Here is a 25568-nt window from a genome sequence, read left to right as displayed (position 1 = left end):
ACAAGTCAACCTGGGAAAGAAACCATTTTACATTTTACATCTCATTTTAGTTTTAGTACAGTAATCTTACCTACTATACTTCTTTTGTCCTTTATCCATTTGCTAAAGTATTTTACTTGTGTGACCAAAATCTTAAGTTTTGTCACTTTATTTCTCCATCAAAGAAAGGGATGATAAGCACTGCTAACCTCAATTACAAAAAAGATTTGTGAAGTCTTATTCATAGCTGTTGAAATAGATTGTATTTAATAACAATGCATCTATTTATAAAATTTTCTCTCTCTGTCTCTTTCTTTTCATTTTCTTAAAGCTACACACTGACCAAGATAAAGGAGATGGAAATTTAAAATACATATTAACAGGTGATGGAGCTGGCAACGTATTCGTTATAGATGAAAACACAGGAGATATTCATGCAGCAAAAAGGCTGGACAGAGAAGAAAGGTCCCTGTATGTGCTACGTGCCAAGGCTATAGATCGAAATACTGGAAGACAGGTGGAACCAGAATCAGAATTTATCATTAAAATCCATGACATCAATGACAATGAGCCCAAATTTATCAAGGATATTTATACAGCCCGTGTTCCTGAAAAGTCTGCAGTTGGTAAGTATAATTTATCATCATGTAAATGGAAAAGAATGTTGAAAGGCAATTGAAAACTAAGTCACTTTTCAATAGTCAATTGTATCCTAGAGGCTGTTGCGAGAATTTAAAACAGTAATAAATCCTTTCAAATTTATTACTTGACCGGTTGTCAGCAGTATCTACCATACTTTTTTCCACCCTATTGATCACCATATTGTTGTCATTTATCATCAACAGTCAAATGGAAATGTATCAGACATTGTCTTAGGAATTATTGTCATGCAGCAATAAGCCAATGTTTGATAGAACTATGTTTATTCATATTCAGTGATAATTATATATGTTTCACATTCAGATTTTGGAAGCCAGGGTGCTGTAACAGCAGCATTTGCATTTTCTCTTAAAGCTTTCAAACACCTGAGCCTAAGAGCCGTGGTGATGCAGTGGTTAGAATGCAATACTGCAGGCTAACTCACTGCTTACTCCAGGAGTTCGATTCTCACCGGCTCAAGGTTGATTCAGCCTTCCATCCTTCTGAGGTCAGTAAAACAAGGACCCAAATTGTTGGGGACAATATGCTGACTCTGTAAACCACTTAAAGCACCATAAAGAGGTATCTAAATCTAAGAGCAATTGCTATTACTAAGGAGATTATTACTAAGGAAAGTTCATCCTTTTGAAAAAGCATGTGTTGTAAATCAGTGCATTTATTTCTGACAGTAAACACACTATAGAAATCCAACACTATTGAGTTGTGGCACATGCTGAGAATTACGCACTTGCATAATTTACAAAAATCCCCTTCTATTTTTTGAGTTTGCTTTAGCCCTAGTTTACTGTTGGAACCAAATTGCTATTAATCACTCTTAGCCATAGTTAGCCACTGGTTTTTTTTAATGTAAAAGGCTTTGAACATGAAATTTAAAAGGCAATCCAGATTATAATTAATGATGTCTAATTCCAAGCAAATGCAACAGAATTATGCATGAAAGAAAATGATAAAAGGGATTTTTTTTAAAAAAAAATGGGCAAGTTAAAAAAAGAGCAGTTTGTACATTGTTGCAGAAGAGACGGAGTAACGACTCGGACACAAGAGCTGGATTTAAACTTGGGTCATTTTTATTATAATAAATTTGCATAATTTATTAATTAAATTAGCATGAATTAGCATAAATTTGCATAAATCAACATACTCAACTATGACCCGGAAACAGTGGACCTGCAGGGTCAAACAAACACTTCCGGGGCGGAAATGACGTAAAAGGTCAACATTCCTGGGCAACTATGGGCGTAATCGATGCTGGTCCAGGTGAGGGACCTCTCCCTCACCTGAGACCCTGCCATACACTCGCATGAGGGGGGTCCCGCCGGCTCACCCCTACCCTGGGACTTCAATAGCGGGACCCAAAGACAGGTTCCCCCCAAGTGCGCAGGTAGCACCCACCATGGGCTTGGAGAGAACCTGTCAATCATCCCCAAAGATGCCCAAGGGAGAACGCGCAGTTGCTGAAACCACCCAGATTTCCGCCCCTAACCTGCCACGGAGCGGGGGTCAGATCTCTATCTTGGCCCCCCGACTCCCCCCTCTATCTGCGCCAGCTCACGCAGAGACCTCTGCAGGTCCTGTAAGAAAATGGCGTTCCCCTGTTCTGACAGGTTAACGCCATCGGCCCGGTAAAGCCACGGCCGATCTATAGTGATGAGGGGATGGGCCACTACAACCCCACATAATTCTTTGACAGTTTTTCCCACGGCCTTATTCACCCTACGCCTAACCCGGTGTATGGCCCTAAGGGAAATGGCGTCCCTCCAAATGATCCTTGGAAGGATCTCTGACCACACCACTTGCGTGGTGGGCCAAACCGTGCGAAGCCACCGCAGGTCTTCGCGCGCCTGGACGATCAACGGTAGACCGCCAAGCAGGCACAGGTCATTGCCACCAAGGTGCAAGACCAGCCATCTGGGTGCGGCTATGGGCTGCCGACCACCCAGTCCCATCTGGGCGCGACCCTGGGTAGCCGCCCGCCCAGCAGCGCCGGGTACCGCCCTAAGATGCTGAATACCCAGCAACGTCGGTAGGAGCCCCTCCCACCGCATACCCCTCCGGCCCATCCAAACAACATTGACCCACCGTCCCAACGACAGCTGGGTCCCGATGGCGCTTCTGGCTGCGGAGCGGCCGGCCCAGAAGACCATGCTGTGGCCGCACAGCAGCGCCGTCGGTTTCTGCCTGGACTGGGAACCTGGAAGAGGACACACACAGAGAGGTTACCTAGCCTAAACCCTGCCCAGAATCCTCAGCGGGCCTAACATAACCCAAATATGCCGCTGACCGCCAGCGGCCGATCTCCTGAATCCGTTGGGCTGGGAAACCAGAAAGTGCCGCGCTAGTGGCGGCGCCGATACGGAACGAATGCGTTCCGTAGCCGGCGGGATCCATGCCTACCTGAGACATTGCCTTAGACACTATCACCCAGAATTGATACCGGGTCAGGGGGGTGCCATCCTGGTGTAGAAAAAGGTACCCACGCCCTGACCCACGCAAAACACAAAATTGCTGCAAAGCAGCCACCGGGCAAACAGACTTATCGGTGGCTGCGCTAAGTTCAAGTCTAACCCCTCTGTGTAACTGATCTGTCTTGGAGTGTCTCACCAAAAGAGAGACACCCCCCTGTCTAAAGGTCAGATCAGCGAGCTGGAAGGCGCGGAGCGACAAGTCAGACTGCAAGGAGGCCATAGCCTCGCTGACCCTGAGGGCCCCAAAAAACATAACACAAGTCGCTGCCCTAAACAGACGAGCCTCGTAAAGAGAGGCGCACAGACTGTCAAACGTCTGATTAATCAGAGACAGCTGCTGAACCGTCAGGGCCTGACGAGTGTCGGAGGGGAACCCCTGTCGCTCCCTCACCCAGCCTTCCAGCATCCTCCGGATGCGAAAATCACCCGAAAAATCACCAAACCCCCCCGCCTTGGACAGAAAGGCGAGGCCGGCTAACCTAGCCCTGATAGTCCTAACTGAAAGGCCACGCCCCTTCAGCAGGACACAGAATTCAGCTAGGTGCTCAACCGGGGCAGGCCAGCAATGGGGGTAACCCTTACCCAGCCTGAAATCCCCAAACTCCTTACCTGCACGCTGATAAGCTCGCAGGGTGCTAGGAGCTACCGATAAGGCGATCGCCCTGGAGGCCTCGTCTCTCCAGCTCTCGAGAGCCCGCCCAGGCTGCACAGGTGGGCTGGAAACACCTCTGGCGACTCTCGGGCCCACGGGGCCAGGGTCCGAAACCTGGACAACTGACCACGGGACAAGGCGTCAGCCACCCCGTTATCTAAACCAGGGACGTGCCTAGCCAAAAACAAGGCGTTCAAAGACAAGGACCTGTGCACAAAATGACGGACAAGCCGCATCACCCTGTCACTCTTAGAGGACAGGGCGTTCACAACATGGACAACCGCTAGATTGTCACACCAAAAATGCACAGTCTTATCCCTGAACTGCTCTCCCCAGAGCTCTAAGGCCACTATTAAGGGGAAAAGCTCCAAAAAGGTCAAGTCCTTAACCAATGAACAGGCACTCCATTCCGGAGGCCATGCCGACCAGCACCACTGGTCACCTAAAACTACCCCAAAACCGCAAGTCCCTGCGGCGTCGGAACACAGCTGCAGCTCCGCTTCCAAAAGAAGCTCCTGCCGCCAGAAAGACAACCCGTTAAAACGTTCCAAAAACTCCCGCCACACGCAGAGGTCAGCCCTGACCCCTGCACATAAGCGGGTACGATGGTGGGGCAAACTTAGCCCCTTCATCGCATCATACAACCGGCGAGAAAAGGCCCTACCAGGCACCACTACCCGACAGGCGAAATTAAGAATCCCGGCCAACTCCTGGAGCTGCCGAAGAGTAACCTTCCTGCAGCCCAAGACCGCCTCAAGCTTGGACCTGATTTTAATCAACTTATCCAGGGGCAATCTGGAAGATTGCTCCACTGAATCCAAATCAATACCAAGGAAGGTAATCCTGGTGGCAGGGCCTTCGGTCTTCTCGGGGGCTAAAGGCACCCCCAATTGAGCACAAAGGGCTTCGAAGTCCCGCATCAAAGCAAAGCATTGCTCCGATTGCGCAGGCCCGGCCATCAAGAAATCATCAAGGTAATGAACGACGGAACCCAGGCCACTACGCCTCCTGAGCACCCACTCCAGGAAGGTACTAAAGCTCTCAAACAGGGAGCAGGAAACAGAGCAGCCCATAGGCAATGCCCTATCCACATAAAACCCACCTTCGAAATGGAAGCCCAGCAGCTCGAAGTCGCCTGGGTGAATGGGGAGGAGCCGAAATGCCGACTTAATGTCGCATTTACCCATAAGGGCTCCCACCCCACACTCCCTAACCATGGCCACGGCCGCATCAAAAGATGCGTACCGGACAGAACAAAGCTCGTCAGGAATGAAGTCATTCCCTGACTCCCCTTTTGGAAAAGACAAATGGTGAATCAACCTAAATTCACCACTCGCCTTTTTGGGGACCACCCCCAGGGGGGACACTCTAAGATTCGAAAAGGGGGGCTCCGGGAAAGGCCCAAGGACCCTGCCCTCGGCAACCTCCTTTCGAATCTTAGCCCGAACAATGTCCTCATGTCCGACAACCGACCTGAGGTTGTCCGACATGAAAGCCTTCCTAACACCCACATAAGGGATCCTAAATCCCTCGGAGAAGCCCCTCAAGAGCAGCTCGGCTCTCGGGCGAGGGTGGTAGTCGACCAACCAACCCTCGAGCACAGACACATTAATTGGGCTGGGCCCCTTTTCCCCCAGCTGGTGGGGGAGGTTTTCCTGGACCCCCGCCCTTCTTCTCCGCCCCTTTCTTGGGGCGGGGACAGACTGAAGCTGCATGGGACCCCCCACAATTCCCGCAGACATGCTTGTACTTACAAAAGGGACGAAAACACGCCCCTTTTGCAGCAAACTCATGACAAGCGGGCGAGGCCCCCTTGCCAGCCACACCAGGAGTCGCCTTGGCCGGTGAAGCCGCACCAGGCTCCTCCTCCATGAAGTGCCCACTATCCGTACGCTCACACCCTTCCTTTCCAGACATATGCGTGGCCCGGAACCACATGTCCGGGACCACCATATCCCATGGCAAGTTAGGCTCAACCGCCATCCTCATACGGAAACCCTTATCATAATGGCGCCATATGGTGCCCTTATATTCGAAGTGGGCCCTAGCAATCAAGTCTATATACTTAAACATGGCAGAGGCCATAGCCGGCTGCCGTTGAATCACCACAGACCCATAAGTAAGAAAAGCATACAGCCAGGAGCTGAAGCATTTCGTTACCTTGGTCTTCTTCGTTTTCTCCCCCGGGACAATCTCTTTCTCCTGCTTGGGAACCTCTCGGTTCAAAAGCGAAAAAAGATCCACGTATTCTCCCCGCCAAATCGCCTCCTTGACCGACGGGTGAAGGTGGCATCCTAGAGGGGTGGACGGCAACCCGCATGGGATAGCCCCTGCTTTAATACAAGCGAACGGGTCCCATACCGAGTTGGCCGCTACGCCAAAGACCCCCGCACCGTGGGGGTAGGGCAAGACGGGTAGCGGGGGCATGACAGCAGGGGCCGGGGGAACCCACCCCCCTGCCCCGGGCACCACAGGTATCCCCGTAGGACCCGTCCTGAGCTGCGAAGCAGAGCCGGCCGCCGGCGGCCCCGAAGGAGGAACCGGTTGTGCCCATACCTGCCCGCAAGTGCCCGTGGAGGACCCCAAAAAACTGGACCCACTCCCAACCCCCGCCGGGGGAAAACCCGGGGCGGGGGGAGGAAGAAAGGACAGCGGTGTGGTGTGTGGTGCAGCCTCACCTGTCCCGAACGGGGTTGATGACATCCACGGAGGGCCCATTGTTGCAGGGCCCGGGAAAGCCGCCATCGGCCCTGCCGGGGCCTGTCGTCCAACCGGAGCCATCTGCCCAGCCTGGGCCGCCGCCGGATCTCTCCCCAACGCCGCGGGAACTTGATCGATGGACGCTCCGGGGCCCGCACCGCTCCGCCACTGCTCGAGCTCGTCGAGCCTCTCCAAGACCCTGGCCCAAGACATGGCGGGAGAAAGAACAGGTTGAGGGGCAGGAGGCAACGAAACCACCCCCCCTTGCTCAGGGACCACCCCCGCAGTCCCCTCCCTACTGGCCCGAGCCCAGGCAGAGGGCCTAAGGGCCCTCCTGGGGCGTGCAGCCGGCGGAGCCGCAGGGGCAGTGGCAGGCCTCTTTTTTGGAGCCATCCCAACTGTCCCTTAATATGCAGGGCAACCCAAACTGCCTGGGGCAAAACCTACTGACAGTGGCAAGCAAGGTCCCCCACCGCTGTGCCCTACCTAGTGCCAAGTACTGGGAACAGGAGAAGCCCCTGCTACCCCCCAGGCCCCGTTCCCCCGGCGCTAATGGAAAGCCTCCCCTCACAGGTAGGCCTCACAGGCCCGCAATCCGGCCTCCAAAACCGCCCAGGGCCGTGGACCCCAGAGCCCATGCCCCCACCGCGCCCTCCTCCCGGCCGGGAGGAGGTTACCAGTCCCCCTCGGGCCCGAGGGGGATCGCTGAAAACCGCTCCACAGGTGGTGAGGATTGAGCCTCCAACGTCGGCTTCCAGCCAGGAAGAAACTCTTCGCCCTCTCGGTAGGCCACAAAATGGCGGCCGCAACACGAGGGCAACCAAAATGGCGTCGGAGCAGCACCAGAGAGTGTCTGCTCTTAGTACCAGGTCCGGGCGAAAAGGCTTTCTTCCCGGCCTGCTGGCCCTTAAATAGGGCCAGCAGGCCACGCCCGGACCCGACATCATGCCCAGCCACGTGGGCAGGGCATTTTCGGCCGAAATCTCGCCTCGCGAGATTTCGGCCGAAAACAAGATGGCGGCCGCCATCGGAAGGGTCCGAGTCTGCCCGGCCCTTCCGCAACAGCGCCGTGGGGCCGGTAAGTCAGCCGGCGATATTCTCTTAATGATAGTTATGATGATGGAATTTCCAGCACTAAGTGACTCAGTTGTAAAATGCTATATCACCTAACAGTCTGTCATTGTCTTTGATATTTAAAAAAAATCTGCCTCCACAAGCTATGTGGTAAATGAAACAAAAAGAACCAAAAAAGCCAAAGGAGTAATGGTAGGTCAAGTAAATTTAAGGAAAGCCTGTAGGAATGTATCATCTAAGTGCACATAACACACTAAGTCTCAAACTCAGGTTAATGAAGAACAGTTATTGTGACAATGTAAGGTTCTGTATCAGTGATTCTTAAATTACTTGACCCACCATTACTCCTTTGGCTGGTCTCAAATAATGTAATTAACACCCCCCCCCCCAAAAAAATCATTTTACATAACTCTCGCTACAGCCCCAAATTGCATCCTCAGCTCAGAAACAAGCAATTACAAATTGCTCTATTACCCCCCAGTATATGTTCAAATTAGAGTTTTAGAATCACTGTTCAGTATCAAAATGAACCATGTTATGCATTGAGGTGATGACCTGGTACACGCAACAATAGCTGGTTCTCAAATTCATTGAACCATAAACTCCCCAACCATACTCAATCCTAATCTAGCTATACCCAAGCAATATGAAGAATTGTTAACAGTTTTAATAATCTTCATATTATAGAACTTCACACTAATTTAAAAGGATAAATACTGTTTTCAGGACAAGTCCTACACCGTAAAAGCTACTTATGGTTCTTTGAAACGTCTTGGATGCTTAGAGGTATACTTTCAGTGGTGGGCTACTGCTGGTTTGGATTGCTTTGGGGGAAACATAAGAAACACTTTTGAAACACAATATTTTTTGGAAATATGCACTGGCAGAATCTTAAATAACATGGGATTCTACTTGCCAGGAAGGGGAATACATCCTTAGGATATTCTCTAAGGATGAACATCTGGATATGTTTTAGTAACCAAAGAAAAATGTTGATTTGACAGACCTACATTCTACTTTGTATCTGAAATGGACTGCGATTAAAGGTCCTCTGTCCTACAAGCAATTCAGAGCTCCTACTTTTTGGGGACCCAGGTGGAAACAAAGAGAGGAAAGATTATTTGCCCAATTTTTTTAAATTATTATTATTATTATTATTATTATTATTATTATTATTATTATTATTATTATTTATTAGATTTGTATGCCGCCCCTCTCCGAAGACTCGGGGCGGCTCACAACAGTAATACAAAAACAATATAACAGTGCGACAATTTGTTTTTGCATTTATATTTTTGACAGACAGAGGGTGTCAGTTGTCTTGATTTTCATATTCATAAAGAAGGAACATTGCCATTAAGAAGTACTGAAAGTTCTGTGTATCTTGACAAGAGACATGTGATATGCATGCAGAAGGTCCCATGTTTAGTTCTTGGCAAGTACAAATATAGCTGGCAAAACCTATCCTTGACTGTTAACGCCAGGTTAGATGAACTAGAATTTGCTTTTGATATATTGACGCTCTCTATGTTTCCTTGTCTTGTAAACTTATAGCAACAACTGAAATTATTTTATTGTATTAGTAGGCAAACTTCAAGAAAGGGACAGTCTGAAATCTTGCTCTTGAGAGTTACCTGTAAAAGACATGTAATGTAGGTTGTAACTAGTCCCTCTCTGTCCCTGATTATTTTATAGATAACTGAGAAGCCTCTGGCAATCACTGGAAAGTTTGAAAATCACACTACATAGCATTTACATGTCAGCGATATCAATATTGGAGAAGAACAATTTCTGATATTGAATTCCTTTTTCTGTATAAACACACTGAATATGATATGGCAGCTATACCTATTGTACAGCTAAATCATTCTAACAGCAACCAGCATGAAATCAGATAGGCAGGCACACAGTAGTTTGACATTCTAAATTACTGTTTATTGAAATGCCTGTGTTCATGTTACACAAAATACAGTTTCAGCAATTCAGCCATGAAAGGAAGAACGGTAGTTTAGGCAACCAATACTGAACCACATGATAAATCTGTTTTCTCAAGAACAGACTACAAGCTAAAAGATTTTCTAGGCATCGTTAAAAAAATAAGCAAAAATGTTGAAATACCACCTAGACTTGAAATATAGTACAGTGATCCCTCTATTATCGTGAGGGTTCCGTTCCAAGACCCCTCGCGATAATCGATTTTTCACGATGAAGGGTTGCAGAAGTAAAAACACCATCTGCACATGCGCGCCCTTTTTTCTATGGCCGCGCATGCGTAGATGGTGGAGTTTGCATTCCCCGCCGCCCACGCAAAGGGGAAACCCCGATTCGTCTGCTCGCTGCTGCTGCGCTACCGAGCAGATCAGCTGCTGGGTGGCCGAAGGAACCTTCCCTGGGTCTTCCCCCTCTTGCTGGCGGGCGGGCGAGCGGCGGGCATCAGCGAGGAGCTGGGGTTTCCCCTTTGCGTGGGCGGCCGGGAAGACCCAGGGAAGGTTCCTTCGGCCGCCCAGCAGCTGATCTGCTCGGCGCAGCAGCAGCGAGCAGACGAAGATCAGGGTTTCCCAGCTGCCCACGCAAAGGGGAAACCCCGGCTCCTCGCTGATGCCCCCGCTCACCCACCCGCCGCCCGCCGCCCGCCGCCCGCCAGCAAGATGGGGAGAGATAGAGAAAGAGAGAGAAGGAAAGAAAGAGATGAGAGAGGGAGGGAGGAAGAGAGTGTGAGAGAGGAAGAAGCAAGATAGAGAAAGAGAGAGAGAAAGAAAGATGAGAAAGGAAGGAAGAGAGTGACGTCATCGGGTGGGAAAAATCGCGATATAGCGTTTCGCGAAGATCGAGATCGCGAAAATCGAGGGATCACTGTAATAGGTTTTATGGGCTTCAAATGATTGTCATAGGGGTCAAATAAGCAATCAGGAAACAATCAATATTAATATATATCTTAGGGATACAAGCAACTAGTTACAGTCATACATTCATAAGTGGGAGGAGATGGGTCATAGGAATGATGAGAAAAAACTAGTAGTAATAGTAGTACAGACTTAGTAAATAGTTTGTCAGTGTTGAGGGAACAATTTGTTTAGCAGAGTGATTCAGGAAAAAATGTTCTTGTGTCTAGTTGTTGTCTTGGTGTGCAGTGCTCTATAGCGATGTTTTGAGGGTAGGAATTGAAACAATTTGTCCAGGATGCGAATGATCAGTAAATATTTTCACAGCCTTCTTTTTGACTCATGCAATATGGAATGGAATGAAAGGTTCAATGAAAGGCAGGTTGGCAGCATATGTTTTTTCTGCAGTTCTGATTATCCTCTGAAGTCTATGTCTGTCTTGTTGGGTTGCAAAACGAAACCAGACAGTTATAGAGGTGCAGATGACAGACTCAATGATTTCTCTGTAGACTCTAGCAGCAGTTCCTTGGGCAATTTGAGCTTCCTGAGTGGCAAAGAAAGAACATTCTTTGTTGTGCGTTTTTGATGATGTTTTTGATGTTAGGTGACCATTTTAGGTCTTGAGATATGATAGAACCTAGAAATTTGAAAGGTCTCTACTGTTAATACTGTGTTGTCTACTATTGTGAGAGGTGGTAGGATTGGAGGGTTTCTCCTAAAATCTACCACCATTTGTACATTTTTGAGAGTGTTCAGTTCTAGATTGTTCCAGTCGCACCATGAGGCTGATTGTTCAACCTCTCATTTGTATGCAGTTATATTGTAAGAAAGCAAATGTATATCCACCAGGAAATTATGGCCAATCTTTATTTTGGTTGAGAGAATCTATCTATCTATCTATCTATCTATCTATCTATCTATCTATCTATCTATCTATCTATCTATCTATCTCTATCTATCTATCTATCTATCTATCTATCTATCTATCTATCTATCTATCTATCTATCTATCTATCTAGCTAGCTAGCTAGCTATCTATCTACCTACCTACCTACCTAATCTACTTGCACATACATAGACCTTTTTTCCAGAACTACAAACTCTTAATTTATATTCCAATGTAATTTCCTCCAACATTACCTTACAAGAAACAAGTAGTTAAACATTTTTAGTATTGTGACAACCTTAAGCACTCTTAAATAGTGTAATTGTATGGCTTCGTGTTGGCTTCATATCCTAGATCCTGACAAAGCCTGAATTTTAATAAACAAACAAATAAACAAACAAACAAACAAACAAACAAATAAATACTTTATTGTCATTGTATGTATATACACAATAAACCATACAACAAAATTCACATGACGCCTAAAGACCAGTCCCAACACACATAACAATCCCCTAAAACATGCTCCACTCCCCCACAAATTCCCCACCCTGAACCACCAAAACATCTACACAACGGACCAAGTAATACTGCCCAACAGCTCACTGATGGTGACTCTTTAGTTCATTGTTAAGTGCAAGTATAGCTCTGGAATAAAAACTATTCAGAAAATGTGTGTTCCAAATTTTAATTGTTCTGTATCTTCTGCCAGAAGCCAACAGTCCAAAAAGGTTGTAAGCAGGATGAGAAGAGTCTCTGAGAATGTTGTCCATCTTCATAGAACAGTGTGATGCAAAGATATCATTCAGGGCTGGTAGCTGAAGCCCAATGACATCCTGAACAGTTTTAATGATTCGCTGTAGAGCTTTTTTATCCACTACAGAGCTGCTCCATACTATGCGAGAATGCTGTATGTCAGGACACTCTCAATGGTGCTGCTATAGTAGGACAGCAGTAGATGCTGAGATCGATTTATCTTCCTGAGCATCCTCAGGAAGTACAGCCTCCAAACAGTTTAATTCTAAACACTTTATCTTTTATCTTTTAAATTTCCTCGAATGGATTCAATTTTTTTTGTAAAGTTCCAGTCCAGTCTCGTGTCTGGAGATCAGGAATGCAGAAAACAGTAGTGGTGCAAAGTGCTTCCCCACACCAAATGTATAAAGTATTATGGAAGAGAGGTTTAGGAATACTGAATATAATTCAATGATCAATAAGCTTGTTCTTAAATCAATTAATCATTGGTTTAATCTGGAGAGAGAAAGTAGATGCTTATGAACTGCCTTGGCTCATTGGATTTACTTTTATGGAAAAGAACAGTGACTGAATCTCCTTTCCTTCAGCTATAGGCAATGAACACATTGATTTTGTCTTTTTGTCCTTTTCACAAAAGCTAGTAATATGGTTGTTAAGTAGTGTTGGGTGAACTGAACTTGCATAGTTCAGGTCTGTGCAGAACTTTACGGTGTTGGGGAAAACCAAACCCGAACCCGGACTTTTTAAAAAGTCCGTGTTCAGGTTCGGCGTTCGCTCGAAAACTGAGGTGGGCAGGAGGTGGAGGTGCGGAGGGCTCTGACTCAGAGAAGCTGGCTGAGGAACTCTGGGAATTAAAGTCCACAAAGTCTTAAAGTGAGGTTGGCTGGCTGAGGAACTCTGGGAGTTGAAGTCCACAAAGTCTTAAAGTGAGGTTGGCTGGCTGAGGAACTCTGGGAGTTGAAGTCCACCCCAGCACTCTTTGGAAAGGCAATGGGTGGCGGCAGGCAGAGGGGAATCCCCCCCACTCTCCCAGCCTCCGTGCCACCACCTGGCTGCCATCTTCGGAGAAGAGGAGGAGGAGCCGGGCGCCGGTGGTAGCGAAGGAAGGCGAATGCTGAGGAGCTGTCAGCCGGTCGGGAGGCTGGGAGGGTGGCGGGAGATGGGAGGAGGAGGGCTTTAAAAGAGCAGAGGAAATCCGGACCATTGGAGCACAAAGAGGGAGGGGAGGTGTGGATTTCCCACAGACGGTGTGTGTGTGTTTCCAGCTGGTGGCTTTCAAAGGGGTGTGTGTTTGAGAGAGAGAGAGAGAGAGAGAGAGAGAGAGAGAGAAATTTTTGTGTGAGAGGGTGCATTTGTGTTTGTGTGTAGGTGTGCGCTGTGTGTGTGGGAGAGAAACCATGCAGGGAAGGAAGGCTGGCAGGTGACAGGCATTGTCCCCCTCCTCTTTTTTAACTTGCTGCATGCCTTCCTCCATCACTTCTCACCGGGGAAAGGGGGAGGAGAAAGGCAGGCAGGAACCAAAGCCGAAGCAGCGCCTCTTCCTCCTCCTCCTCCTTCCAATGGAATCGGCCATGTCACCAAGCAAGCTGAAGTAAACATTTCACACCCCTCCCCCAACTCTCCAATCTGGGCCCCAATAGAATTTTAGTTTTAATATTTATTATTTTACTTATTATAAACTGAAAGCAAACTTTTGGTTGTGGAAGGCTGCACTAACCACTTACCTGGAAGTAAGTCACACTGAACTCATTGGAGCCTGTTTTCAGTTAGGGGAATCAATTGAGAAGGACCACACATATTTCCTGGGGTCACACGTATCCCCCCTGGCATCGCTCTTCACTTAGGCATGGCCTACGCAATGCTGATATGAATGATTATCTAATCCTGTTGGGGCACATACTGTATACACTGATCACCTTGTACACAAGAACTCAGTAATCAATTTAACAGAGTTTACCAACAGCTGGAGCAATTCTGTTCTGAGTTACTTAAGTACAGGGACCCTGGGATAGTATACACCACTGACCCTGGAATCGAGTACACTAGTGAACACTTGGGAACTACCAAAAGAAAGAAAAATCAGAATAGGAGATGAACTTCATCTGGCAATCTAGGCACAAGAAAGGTGCAGGGAGACAGAGGAACTTTGCAATCCCTGTGTCATGCTGCTTTATTAGTATTTCATGTGAAATTACTGCTCAGAACTGATATATTCATTCAGTTTTTATAAAAAGTTATACTTTCGTTTTCCATTACCACTGTAAAGTCAGCCATGCAACCTCATCATCTCTGCTGACTTTGGAATACTGAGAAGAGTTTAAAAAGAACATGAAGAAATCTTACTGCTCATTGAGCCATGACATTGCCTGGTGTAATACTTTCCTTTCCTTGCTCTATTCTACAAATGAATAAGAAGAAGAGAAAGAGAAAGAGGGATTAGGAGGGGAAGGAGGAAGGAAGGAAGATAAATTATATCCATGCCCTCTGAGTTTTTAGTATATTTTGGGTTTGGTTCAGTAGTGGGTTCTAAAACCCATACCTACTGGTTCGTGTGTGCACTCGTGCATGTACACGCACTCACAACCCTTCTGTGCATGTGCCAAAGCATCGTAGGTGGCTGGACAGAGCCTCCTACCACTGCCGCTACTGGTTCACAGAACTGGGCTGAACCGGGAGTAACCCACCACTGGTTTGCGTATTTCACAATTTTTTTTAAAAAAATTGAACAGAAAACTGCTGCACCTTTAAGACTTCTCAATATAGTGGTTAAGGTATCAGGTGCCAGGACATTGTGAGTTCTGGTTGTCAGGATTAGAAATCATACGTGATATTTCATTGTATTACCATATAAGGTAAAATGTAGAATGTAAGCATGTTAATGCTGAATCATGTGGTGCAAACTGAAACCTGATTGGCCCATAAGATGCAAATCAACATCACCATCTTCTTCCTTTTCTTGTCATCTGTTGTTGCTGTTGATAGTGGTTGTTAGTTGGCTGGCTGGAGCAGTTTGAGCGTGAGTTAAATATTGAGTAGAGTAGCATTAGAGATACAAAGAAACCTGGATCAGTTTAGTATCTACTAGAAATCTGGATTGGTTTAGTATCTACTTGTAACCTGGATTAGTTTAATAACTACTTGTAAGTAAGCTGAATATAGGTAACTGAAGAGTAAACCTATTGTTTTTTCTACAAATGTGTCTTTGTCGTTTATATGGGTCATTAATAGCCACACTATATTCTGGTATTTTATCTAATCCTCCTATGCAACTCTGCATATATCCAGACACTGGTCCCACCTTATGCATAAAAAGCTGGCTGGGTAACTTTAGGCCAGCCATTCGCTCTCTTAATTCAATTCAACTCACAGGGCAGTTGTTGTTATGGGAGAAATAGTAGGAGAAAGGAACACTGTGTGAGTTTGCTGCCTTGAGTTTTTATAAAAAATAACAAAGATGGGGTATTAATAAAACAATGAATGAATAAATAAATAAATAATAATCTCATGTTAAAAGGTGTTGCACTTGGATACTTTTCTTAGATCCTATGACCATGGTTGTGGAATTTTCTAAGACAGCTTTATATTTGATTATAAGGGGAAACATAGTGGTTCACTTGAGTCCAGGGGATGGAAAGTGATAACGATGCAAGAGTACAATTTATGTAGCTTATATAAACAAATAAAGTCAAGCTGGGAAGTTTATTAACAGGCACTGTGAATTGATTAGGAATAAGTAGACATAGTAGAAATCTATTTAAAACTCTTAGTTAAGACTAAATGAAGCAAGCGTTCTTGCAAATGAGAGAATCGCTCATCTCAAGCCTTACATAGCATCCAGGACCACAAATCATAAACTAAACGTTTTTCAATTTAAGTTATGGTCAGAAGATAACTGACTTCAGTGTCATGGAGTTAGTTAGTGACTTGACAGCACATCAAATTGATGCAAATGCCTCTTTACAAGAGCCCTGAGAAGAATTACACTACATATATTCCATCTAGAGCAGCGATGGCTAACCTTTTCCAGACTAAGAATCCAAAGCATGTGTCCAATCCCGAAAAATGCAATACGTGTCTGCACGCCCACATGCGTCTGTGGCCCAGGAGTGGGTTCTAACCTACCTCCCTGCCAGTTCGCTTCCTCCTGCACCATGTGGCGCCTCTTCATACACATGCACAGAGGCAAAAACAAGATGGCGGCTGCATGCACAGTGCTAGAAATTCAGCTTTGTGCATGTGCAGAAGAAAAAAAAAGAATAATATTCTTCCTAAAAAATATTTTAAAAATTGAAAAAACTCTTTAAAAAAGATGGCAGCACCCATGAAGCCCCACCGTCCGAATCGGTTCCATGACGTTATCTGCAGGTTGCTACTGGTTCAAGTGAACCAGTCAGAACTGGGAGGAACCCACCTCTGACATGGCCCTCTGTGGCAGAGATTTGAAGACCAGCTGCTCAGTGGGCGATACATTCGCATGTGTTGCAGAGCTGAACTGGGGCAACGGGTATCATTTCCACTGAGATGGTGCTGCACGTCACCTGTGGAACACATGCCATAGGTTCGCCATCACAGATCTAGAGCTTTGCAAAACATGTGTTTGTTCCCCCCCATCACTTCTTATTCAACACCTGGCTACTATTGTTTGAAAATCCTGTCTTATATTTGCAATATCCCTTCTAGTACCTTGTGTTTTCCCATATGTGCCATCCATAAGAGTTTAAGAGAATACTTTATGGAGTAAATCTCCTATGGAACTTTTTTATATTGAAAAATGACCTCTGGTGGCACAGTGGTTAGAGTTCAGTACTGCAGGCTACTTCTGCTGACCGCTAGCTGCCTACAGTTTGGCGGTTTGAATCTTACCAGGCTCAAGGTTGACTCAACCTTCCATCCTTCTGAGGCTGGTAAAATGAGGACCCATATTGTTGGGAGCAATGTGCTGACTCTGTAAAACTGCTTAGAGAGGACTGTAAAGCAATAACTTGATAATGTTTTGCAACAATCCTGCAACCTAAGAAATTGCTACTTAGGTTTTCATTACTCTGAACCTTCGGAGTTGCCCACCATCCAAAAGCAATAGCAATAGCACTTAGACTTATATACTGCTTTACTGTGCTTTCCAGCCCTCTCTAAGCAGTTTTTCAGAGTCAGCATATTGCCCCCAACAATATGGGTCCTCAGTTTACCAACCTCAGAAAAATATTGAAAATAATATAGAAGAGCAAATGTGCTTTTGGGGTGCAAGAGAAGAAACCTTTTAAAAATTATACAGCAGATTTGGGCACCATATTAATTCCATCAATATTGGGAATAGACCTCATCAATCAAAGACCTCCCATATACTTAGACTTCAGCAAAGCTTTTGATAAAGTTGACCACAATCTCCTAATCAACAAATTAGAAAAAAGCGGGGTAGATTACAACACATGCAGATGGATTAACAGTTGGCTGACCGACCGCACCCAACGAGTTGTCCTCAATGGTTCCAAATCCACATGGAAGAAAGTAGGCAGCGGGGTACCACAGGGTTCTGTCCTGGGCCCTGTGCTCTTCAACATTTTCATCAATGACCTGGACGAGGGAATAGAAAGACAACTAATCAAATTCACAGATGACACCAAGCTGGCGCGGGTAGCCAGCACCCTTGAAGACAGGCTCAAATTACAGAAAGACCTGGACAGACTAACACAGTGGGCCCACACCAATGAAATGATGTTCAACATCGACAAGAGCAAAGTCCTTCACCTAGGTAAAAAAAAACCTGGACACACATACAGCCTGGGAGAAACCCCTGTCAGCAGTAGCAACGGCGAAAGAGATCTCAGAGTCTTGGTGGATAATCAACTAAACATGAGCCAACAATGTGCAGCAGCAGCCAAAAAAGCCAATACAATCCTAAGCTGCATCAACAGGGGAATACACTCCAAGACCAGGGAAGTCTTAATACCACTCTACTACGCTCTGGTCAGACCACACCTGGAGTACTGAGTTCAGTTCTGGTCACCACACTTCAAAAAAGACATTGAAACTCTGGAGAAGGTGCAGAAATGAGCAACCAAAATGATCAGGGGTCTAGAAACCAAGACGTACAAAGAGAGACTGCGGGAATTGGGCATGGATAGCCTAGAGAAAAGGAGGGCCAGAGCAGACATGATAGCAGTCTACAGGTATACGAGGGGATAGCAGTCTACAGGTATACGAGAGGAGGGGATCACTTTATTCTCCAGGGCACCGGAGGGCCGGACAAAGAACAACAGCTGGAAGCTGACCAAGGAAAGATTCAACCTGGAAATAAGGAAGAACTTCCTGATGGTCAGAACGATCAACCAGTGGAACAACCTACCAGCGGACGTTGTGAATTCCAATACTCTGGACATTTTTAAGAGGAAATTGGACTGCCATTTGGCTAGGATGCTATAGGGTTCCTGCTTAGGCAGGGGGTTGGACTTGATGACCCGCATGGTCCCTTCCAACTCTAACAATAAATAAATAAAAGTAAAGTATTATGGGAAATAATTTACTGTCTTTTAGTTGTACAACTTGTAGAAGGAAGGAAGAATACAAAGAAATGATTTTAAATATCATTTAAAACTTTAGCACTTATGTTCACCAACTTGTAAAAGATGCAAGGATATTAAAAGTGATCTTGTTCATATATAGAACACATAGATAATATTCTTCTTCGGAGAAACATATTTCCAAAGTATGTTTAAGCAAAATCTCTCTAAATTCTATTCTTAGAATTTCAGCTTTTTAATAAAATTCTGTTCAAATAGCATCTTATTCATTGGAGCTCCAAAAAAATGGAATTTGTATAATATTTTGAAATGCATCTATGGTGTCGTCTTTCCAAAAGCAACCTAGAGAGGTAATTTAACTTTCTTATCCTAGAAAATCTGAGCTGTCAATCACTCCTTGATAAACAAGGATAATCAGGACAGATGAGATTTGTGCTCAGAGAAAACTTGTCATTTTATAGCAATGGACAAATGTGCAGTACTATTTCTGACCATATTAAAATTTCAAAGTGACACCCAGATGCCCATTCCTGTCAATATCTTATCATAGCAATTTTGTTCCTTTCATGTATTTTTGGATACATTTAATTTTATTTCAAGACACTTGAGATCATCCATACACATCAGGTCAGTGTTTTTGCCAGAAAAGCATATTTTAATCTATTTTATTGCAGAATTATAGAGGAATATTGTTTCGGTCACAAAGAATACTTTCGTTCATATTCAGCGATATCTGGTTGGAGATTGTTTCCATTAAAGTATCAGATTCAATAAGCCAAGACAGAAATCCATAAAATATAACATTAATTGTATAAGAAAGACAGTTTGGGAATACTATATTGATTTAAAAGATAACCCAAAACCAACACTTCTCCCCATCCACCCAGATTGATCCCAGGTCTAGTCTTGCAATCATACTTGACATTTAGATAGACACTTTCTTACTAGAGCTATTTTTGCATCCTGAAATGTAATACATTCAGCAAATGTATTCCTGGTTATTACCTTCAGATCAAAGTGATACCAAGTTAATTATCTTAAAATAGTTTAGCATTCTCTGTAATAACTGGCAAAAGTTCTCTAGAACAGTTTTGCTGACTGGGGAATTCTGGGGATTGAAGTGTGCCAGGATGGAAGGCTGGCCAAGAATCTGCTTTAGAATCTTTCTCGATCCTAGCTGGAGATGGTTGAGCTTGAATATGAGTCTTTGGGTACACAGAATATACAGAGTATTTTTCTTCTACTGAGTTCCATTCTACTGAGTTCCAATATACAGAGTATTTTTCTTCTACTGAGTTCCAATCTAACATCTTTCTCATGGGAATATTGGACATTCTCTCTCTCCCTTTCCCAGAAAGTGGTTGTGGTCACTAGGAGTAAAGCAGTGATGGATTGCTCCTGGTTTGGACTGGTTCTTAGGACGTGTAGCACCTGCGGTGGGAGTCTCTGTCCAACCCATCCAGGAGGCTTCTGCACATGAGCAGAAGTGTTGTGCTTGTGCGCACGTGAACTGGTGGCAAAATAATGTACAACCCACCACTGGAGTAAATACTTGACTTTATGAGACTTAAATTAAATAAAGAACAGAACACTTTACCTAAAGTGTTAGCTAGACATTTGAGCAGGAAACATAAGAGCAGCTAAATGAATTTGCAGCATCTTCCCAAATACAGGAATCTGCTATTAACATCATGGCCAACAGATAGACATCTCCAGCAAATGAGAATCTACTGTTTCCTGTGGCAATCTGTTCCATTGTCGAGGAGCTCTGCCATTAGGGATTTCTTCCAGATATCCCACCAAAATCTATTCTTTATCAGTTTAACATATAATTTATTGTCTTTTCTTCTGGGGCAACTCATGAACAATTCTGCACACAACTTCACAAGACCTGCAATACAGTTTTCATGTTGTTCTTTCTCCATTCTGAATAACTTATTTGTTGCATAATTATTTTATTTGATTAAGATAGCACTTGACTCCAATCAACTCTGGGCAACTCACCACATAAAACATAAACAGGAATCTACAATCAGATAAAATAAACACTGAATAAGCCACTTCCAACTATTTTACATAGCTTTTTATTCTTCCAAGCCCCTTAGTCCCTTAATCGAGCTCTTCTGGACCTGCTCCAATTTGTCAACATTTTTCCCAAAAAACAGGCCCAGAATAGTGCAGAATAGTGATGAACAATGACTTCTCCTGATCCCGACACTCTCTATTGATGCATCATATTATTGTATTTGCTTGTTTTGAAGTTGTATGACAAGCTCATGTTTACATAAGGCACCAAGATCCTTTCTTCATATGCTGCTACTCAAATGGTGTTCCAAAAACTATAGGCCATTCCTTTGATTTCTTTTCAAGCCAAATATTTGAATTTATTAAAATTAATCCTGTTAGTTTTTGCCCAAGTAATGCTTTCTTTACATTACTAATCTAATGGGGAGGTCAAGATATAACTTGTTACAGACAAATTTAATAAATAAATAAATATTAATTGCCATATTTATTGAAAAGTATGGGAAATTACTGTATATACTGTACTCGAGTATAAGTCAAGTTTTTCAGCACCAAAAATGTGCTGAAAAATCTGACCTTGACTTATACTCGAGTCACTGATGGCACTCGGGCACTGTAATGGCCGGCAGGGACACTTCAGACGCTGCCCTCTGACATCTTGCGAGTGCGCAAATTATTTCTCACTGAAGGGACCTTTTTTTCCCTCCCCACGCCAGTGTGGAAAGAAGGACGCAAACAGGAGACGGAGCCCCCTTCGCTGCAGATGATAGATAAACAGACAGACAAACCCCTTTTTCCCCATCGCGCCCAGCCAAAAAGCAAGCTGCCGCAATCTCTGGCTGGAGACCGGGCAAAGAAGAAGCCCAGCTGCTGTTGCTGATTCTGCCGCTTAGCATTCCCCCCCCACACCTCCACCAAGCCATTCTGGGATTTGAGCGTAAGAGAGGCGGAGAGGTTTCTGGGGACAAGTGAGGCAGGTGACCGGTGGCTCCCCAAGAGCGCACAAACTTTCCACAGAGCTTCTTCTTCTCTCCTCGAGGCGAAGCAGCTGGACACTGCACTGCAGAAGCTGTACGGGCAGAGCAGCCATGGACGATGCAGCCACCTGGGATTCAAGCCTAAGAGAGGCAGAGAGGCTCCTCGGGACAATGGGGAGCTTGTTCGACAGGCCAGGCCCCATAGCCTTGGCTGACTCGCTTGGTTCCAGGCGGCCCGACCAGAAGCCGCCTCCCGCCCCCTGCCTCACCCGCTGCCTGCTTCCCCGAGGTGGCTGCATCATCCATGGCTGTTCCGCCTGGACAGCTTCTGCAGTGCAACGTCCAGCTGCTTCACCTCAAGGAGATAAGAAGAAGCTCTCTGGAAAGTTTGTACACTCTTGGGCAGCTGCCGCTCGCCTGCCTCGCTTGTCCCGAGGAGCCTCTCTGCCTCTCTTATGCTTGAATCCCAGAATGGCTCGGTGTGTGTGTATGTGGGGAGTTAGACCTCAGTGGGGGGAAATGCTAAGCGGAAGAATCAGCAGCAGCCGGGCTTCTCTATCTCTCTCCCCCTTTGTCCAGTCCACGGCCATAGATTGTGGTGGCTTGCTTTTTGGCTGGGTGCGATGGGGAAAAGGGGTCTGTCCATCATCTGCAGTGAAGGGGGCTCCTTCTTCTGTTTGCCTCCCTCTTCCCGCACTTCCTCTGGCGGGAGGAGGGAAAAATAGTTCCTTTCAGTGAGAAATAATTTGCGCGCTCACAAGACGCCAGAGCGGAGCGTCTGAAAACTTGTTTTTTGGCTGGGCACGGTGGGGAAAAAGGGGTCTGGCCGGTTCATTTTATTTTAGTTTTAGCTATGTCTGTCTGTCTGTCTGTCTGTCTGTATGTCTATCATCTGTCTGTCTGTCTGTCTGTCTGTCTGTCTGTCTGTCTGTCTGTCCGTCCGTCCGTCTGTCCGTCCATCCATCCATCTACCTAGCTATCAATCTAATCTACTGATGCCTCAATTAATGTAATTTTATTGGTTTCCATTTTTACAAGTTACCAGTAGCCACTGCATTTTCCACCCTAGACTTATACTCGAGTCAATACGTTTTCCCAGTTTTGTGGCCAAAATAGGTGCCCTGGCTTTTAATCGGGTTGACTTATACTCAAGTATATACGGAGTAAACAGATTTTAGTAGGCATTACATTTTAGAGTCCCTCCTCGACATACAGGAAATACAAAATTGATACACAATATATGTATGCAGTCACAGTTGGTCTCCTCTAGGACTTCTCTAGGACTGTCTAATAAGGAAAAGCTTGACAGATTCTGTGAATCAGACTTCAGGATTTTTCCTTGAGCTGACAATTCTTTTTAACCTTCACCTATTAGGTCCATAAAATATGAAACTACAACTGCAACCAGATGCTTCTTTGAAGATTGGCATATTAAATAATAAACTTTTTTTTTACATTTGGAAATAATGCCTCAATTTGACTGTTGTCAAGACTATTTGTCATCACCATAAAAATGCTTTATTAACAGAAGAGCAGGAGTCTCCTATGCTGACTAAACCAAATTTACTTTACAATAAGTGCATTGTGGAGTAATAATAGCCGCTTGTTTTAGTCACACCATCATGTCAGTTCCAATTTAAAAAAATAGGCTCTGGTACACAGAATAGACAAAATATTAGAAGACTGCAAATATTTTAGCATATTTGTTGCTATACATGTCTGAGTGTAAAATGTTTCTCATTTTTTACAGAAATAGAGTTGGAAGATACCTAGTCCTTCTGTTCATTACACTGGGTATACTCAATTCCTGCAACCATTCTTCATATGTTTTATCCTCCAGTCTCCTAATCATCTTTGTTGCTCTTCTCTGAACACTTTCTAGAATTTCCACATCTTTTTTTATATCATGGTGATCAAAACTGGATTTAATACTTCAAATGTTGTCTTACCAAGGCATTTAAAGTGGTATTAGCACTTCATGTGACCTTGATTCTATCCCTCTATTAATTCATCCCAGGGCTGCATTGATACAGCATACTGCTAGCTGAAATGATTGTTTAAGACTCCAAGATCCTCTCACAGTTACTACTATTGTCAGGTATCACCTATTCGATATTTGAGCATTTGGTTTTTCTTGCCTAAATGTAAAACCTTACTTTTCTCTACTTTGAATTTCATTTTGTTAGATAGGGCACAGAGTTCAACTCTGTCAAATTCTGTCTGTATCTTGAGCCTTCTGGAGTATTGGCTGTTCATGCCAGCTTGGTGTTGTCTGAAAATTTGATGAGTTCTCCTTCTACCCCTGTTTAAATCATTGATGTTGAAGAGTATTGGACCTATGACAGAGCCTTGGCTTACCCCACTGAATACTTCACTCCATGTAGATACAGTTCCATTAAGGACTACATGTTGAATGCAGTTGGTGAACCAGTTACAAATCAAACTGATGGATTTGTCTAACCCACATTTTTCATTTTTTTTCAGTTAGTAAGTTGTTGTCTACTTTATCAATGCCTTAATCAAGTCCAAATAAATTATATGCACAGCATTTCATTGGTTCACTATTTTTGTCACTTTATCAAATAATGCAGTAAGATTTGTTTGGCATGATCTGTTTTTATAAATCCATGGTGACTTCTGGTTATGATTTTACTTGCAAGTATTTGCAGATTCATTGCTTAATCTTTTCTGGAATCTTTCCAGGTATTGATGCCAGGCTGACTGGTCTGTAATTTCCTGGATCAATTTTCCTTTTTTTTTTTTAAAGATGGGAACTATATCAGCCTCTTCCAATCAACTGATAGTTCTCTGATGCTCCTGGATATTTGAAAGATATGGTTCTGAGTTACATCTGCCAATTCCTTCAGAATTTGGGTGTATAATCCATTGGTCCTGGTGATTTGAACTCATATTTGTCCTCTTACATTTTCTGCTTATTTTGATTTGCATTCATAACCTGCATTATACAGTATTTTTTCTTGGTAGGTTGGACTGTGTAAAGACAAAAATGAGTTAAACAGTTTTCCTATCTCTTGGCTGCTCGTCACCTTCTTGCTATTTTCTCCCATTATTGAACCATTTCCTTGACTTTTTTCTTCCTTTTTACATGTTGAAAGAGGCTCTTTTGTTGTTGTTGTTGTTGTTGTTGTTGTTGTTGTTGTTGTTGTTGTTATTACCTTTGATTTTATAGCAAGCCTTAGTTCATTTTGGACTTTACCTTTCCTTTTCAGGCTCAGGTTATTTGCTGATATTCTACCTTAGTTATGTGCTCCATTTTCCACTTTTTATACGTGCCCTTTATTGTGTTTCACTTTATCAGAGAGTTCTTTGTAAAGTCATGATAGTTAACATCTCTTATTTTTCTTCTTCACTGTAATTTTGCCAGTGGGATTTTATAATCTCATTTTTCAAAGTTTCCGAAGCTTCTTAGGTTTTTTTCCTCCTGAGGATTCTCATCAATGGAATCCTTCTCAAACACTCTCTAAATTTATTGAAACCAGCTCTCTTGAAGTCCAAGATTTTAATTTCACTTTTAATCGTGTTACAAGCTCAACATAATTAATGATCATTTTGGATTTCTTGTGGGTAAAATTGTAAAAACAGAGAAGCAATTCAGAACTGTAGTTACTTCTTTAAAATTAACAGTGGATCCTGGAAGGAAGATGACAATGTTAAAGTTTAAATTTGATATGCTGTCATTTAGGTCACATTCACTCAATATGTTTTGGCCTCCACATAGATTATTATATAATTCTTTATTGGCCAAGTTTGATTGGACACACAAGCAATTTGTCTTTGGTGCATATGCTCTCACTGTACATAGAAGCATATATAAATTTGTCAAAAATCATGAGATACAACACAATGATTGTCATAGGGGTCAAATAAGCAATGAGGAAACAATCAATATTAATAAAAATCTTAAGGATACAAGCAACAAGTTAGTCATATAGTTATAAGTGGGAGGAAATGGGTATGCTAAAATAGAATTTAA

General features: G+C 44.2%; 1 protein-coding gene across 3 annotated transcripts in view; it reads left to right on the top strand.

The window, feature by feature from the left end:
• The window catches only part of CDH9 (cadherin 9), a 124331-nt gene that overhangs the window by 38407 nt on the left and 60356 nt on the right, over positions 1–25568 (top strand). For all 3 annotated transcript variants that reach the window (XM_070749085.1, XM_070749086.1, XM_070749087.1), the window contains exon 2: positions 311–605. In XM_070749085.1, coding sequence (XP_070605186.1) covers positions 311–605 — 295 coding nt within the window. The remainder of the gene's footprint in view (positions 1–310; positions 606–25568) is intronic.

The sequence above is a fragment of the Erythrolamprus reginae genome, chromosome 3, assembly GCF_031021105.1.
Source record: "Erythrolamprus reginae isolate rEryReg1 chromosome 3, rEryReg1.hap1, whole genome shotgun sequence".
Taxonomy (NCBI): Eukaryota; Metazoa; Chordata; class Lepidosauria; order Squamata; family Dipsadidae; genus Erythrolamprus; species Erythrolamprus reginae.
This window is presented reverse-complemented; position numbering and strand designations above follow the sequence as displayed.